This window comes from Micromys minutus, assembly GCF_963924665.1.
Source record: "Micromys minutus genome assembly, chromosome: 14".
Taxonomy (NCBI): domain Eukaryota; kingdom Metazoa; phylum Chordata; class Mammalia; order Rodentia; family Muridae; genus Micromys; species Micromys minutus.
In genome coordinates this window covers 39,970,505-39,973,783 of record NC_137983.1, presented here as the reverse complement: position 1 = coordinate 39,973,783, position 3,279 = coordinate 39,970,505, and the positions used below count along the sequence as shown (strand labels likewise).

The following is a 3,279-nucleotide window of genomic DNA, read 5'->3' as shown; positions in this document are numbered from 1 at the left end:
ACATAATATCATTGCATTTTCAGAGTAACAGACAACTAACCAAATATCTTTATTTTGCTGCAAGAGTAAAATCTAAATACTGTTCTTTGTACTTCCTAAAGACCCTGACTAACGCCAATAGAAACAGCCTGTTTCCTCACAACTACTACCTGTTTGCGATGTTACTGAGGTTCCTAGAACAAAATAATCTTCCTTTACAAGCTACTTTGTTTTCTTTTTCACTGCATTTTACTCTCTCTCTCTCTCTCTCTCTCTCTCTCTCTCTCTCTCTCTCTCTGTGTGTGTGTGTGTATGTGTATGTGTGTGTGTATAGGTCAGAGGACAACTTGCAGAATCTGTTTTGTGCTTATGCTATGTGAGACCCAGGGTTCAAACCCAGATTGTCAGGCTTGGCAGCAAGCACCTTAACTCACTGTCCTGCTTCTGGTTTGAGTGGGATCTCACTCTTTAGCTCTAGGCCAACCTTGAACTTGCGACAATCTAATACCTCAGCTTCCTGAATGCAGAAATGACAAGTATAAAGCCACCACAGCTGGCTACAGTTACTTTTGTACTTATTTCTATAAAAAGTCCAAACTCTGGGTTAATGTCATAACTGAGTGCCTCCGGGAGATGCGTATTTTCCACTTTGTTAAGGAAAATATTGATTAAAGTGTTCTAGTGACTGAAAATAAGGTCATATCAGGAAGTTCAAGTTTCTTTCATTTTCAGTTGATCACAAAGAATTATACAAAAATGAAAAAGCAGAGCTGCTCCAAGTCCACATAGCTTAGCACACACTGAGTCACTGACCTTTTCCTAAGCATCATACAGTACTTTACTTAACAAAAATATTTAGGTAAGTTTCAAAGTTCTTTGTTATTGTATGGCTACCCACTGAGGATGATGATCTGTACATTTAGCAATATTGAACTACATATCTAAGCTCAATAATTTGCAGAAAAAGAAAACAACAAAGTATCCCTTTTCAACTGGTTTCATACTTTTTTACAGACAACACAGAATCAAGATAAACCTGTAGATCATTATAAATCTGACGTTAACATCAGAAGCTGTAGTATGTAAATGTTCCAGTTGTATATTATTAGGTATTTGTCAAATGAGAACCAAATGTTTTAAGTGTGTAAAATAGTATTTGGGTGATTGATACGACCATGGATCCTTTTGTTTGATTTTTATATATAAGCTCGGATATTCTAGTAAACTAGTTTTTCTTCATCTAGTTAGTCTTTGGGTTATCACTACTCGATACATAATAGAGATATAAATAAGCAGCAAGAAGATAACAAAGAAGTCATCCAGAAAGCCCAGAATTCCAAACAAGGCTTCAGATACAAAATCTAGAGGTGATATTAGATAGAAAAAGGCTCCCATCAAACAAAGCATTATCCTAATGCGGAACATTCAGAAGAGACCCCCAACTGAAAACACATCCCTGAATGCATGTCTCAGCAAGGTGGGGAGATCCATGATTCTTTCCATAATAGATCTAGGCTGCCCTGAGAATCTCCGGTTATAATCATTAACATCTTGACGCAATCTTACAACATCCTGAGATTGATCATCTTCACCAAATACTGTTAGGAGTAGAGTTACCGTTTGCCTACAGATAGGACAACTGATCGCACCAAGCCAGGACCCGTATCGCCAGTACGCAATTATGCAGGAACCACAAAAGAGATGTCCACAGTTTGTTTCAACAGGAAAGGAGGCTTGCTGTAAGCAGATTGGACAGTACATTTCCGTGTAGAACTGCTGTGGAGCAGGAGCGGGGACATCCTGTTCTGTTTCAAGTTGTTCTCGCAGCACCCTGACTAGCTCTTGGTTTTCTGGATGAATGTTCTGCTGTGCATTTCTGAGAAGTGCATAGAGGAGCGTAGCGATCAAAGCAAAGCTGACCACCACTGCCACAAGTACTTGGTCACTTACTCCTTCTATAACTGAATCATCCTGCTGCAAACTCTGAACTTCACTGTAGTATTTGGCCATTACAGGTCTCTGAATCCACAATTCTCCTAGGACTCCAAAGCATATATCTTGTATCTTGGTGTCTTGAAAACGCCAATATCTTTGCATTAAGGTCCAGGTAGAAGAATGTTTATTATAGAATTATTCTGAGACGCCCTAAACTCGTCGCGGCAGACGAACTACCGTGCCAGTCCGTGTGACAGAATAGAGCTCATTTCCGGGGACTACCTAGCTACTCCTCCCGTGCAACTACAGGCGGCTTCTTTTTTTTTTTTTTTTTTTTTTATTTATTTTTTAAACGACTTTATTTTGCAAAACAAAGATAAATGTACAGATTTTAAACATTTTTTGCTTAAAATTATACATTTTTGTCAGTACTGTGTTTTCAGACATTAAAATAAATTTTACATAAAACCATGTGAATATGTTTTTTAGTCAGTACTTGATTTTTTTCAAGGGCTTGACAGTATGCATTGAAAACGTACTAGTTGCAATAAGCGTAAAGTACATGCAAAACAAAACGCAACAGGCGGCTTCTTAAGCTAGAGCGCCAGCAGTGAGGAGTCTCAGTGAGGGCGAGCGGACTGGAGAGAAACACGGCCACCACCACCATCACCACCACCACCACCACCACCACCATCACCGCAGAGCCCGAGTCCTTGCCGAGGTGTCTTGAGCAGAGTAAGAAGAGACAGCTGTTCAGAGATTAAGAGAGAAAGCAGATGAAAGAGAAAGAAAGCAGAATAGAGAGGAAGCAGGCTGGAAAGCTGTCTCCTGCAGAACATAGGCCACCAGGTTGGACCTACCATTTGACTTCCAGTTGTTTGTTTCACAGCTTCTAGGGAGCTGTCCTCAGAACTCCTCTCCAACCCAAGGCTGGTCTTTGGCAGCTTTGCTTTTAACAATGTGGTCAATTTTTAATTAACTTCCAGGAGGTTCTGAGAAGAAGGCAGATGGTATTTTCTTTTTTATTTGGATAAAATTTTCTGTAAATGTCTGTTAGGTCTAATTGGTTTATAATGTCAGTCACCTCCAATATTTCTGTTTGATTTTTGTCTAGATGGGGTAATGAGTGATCGATCATCCATGATTACTATCTGAGGGTCCATAAGTAATCTGGACTGTAGTTGTATGTGTGGAGGTTGGCTTTGTTTTTTTTTTTTTTTTTTGTTTTGGTTTTTGAAGCTGGGTGCCTTTGTATTAGGTGAGTAGATGTTCAAAATTGCAATGTTCTCGTTGTGGATTGTTTTCTTTAATGAATATGTACCATACTGCCCTTCCCTATCTCTTCTGGTGAGTTTTATTTTCATA

The 3,279-nt window shown here is 39.2% G+C and overlaps 1 protein-coding gene across 1 annotated transcript; it reads right to left on the bottom strand.

The window, feature by feature from the left end:
- Nucleotides 1–1,215: 1,215 nt before the first annotated feature.
- On the bottom strand, nucleotides 1,216–2,094 carry LOC308429602 (E3 ubiquitin-protein ligase RNF170-like; the record flags this gene model as incomplete). The annotated part of the gene is given in 2 exon segments (XM_080928507.1): nucleotides 1,216–1,404; nucleotides 1,408–2,094. Coding segments are annotated over 2 exon segments (858 nt in total). The 5' UTR covers nucleotides 2,077–2,094.
- Nucleotides 2,095–3,279: the final 1,185 nt, after the last annotated feature.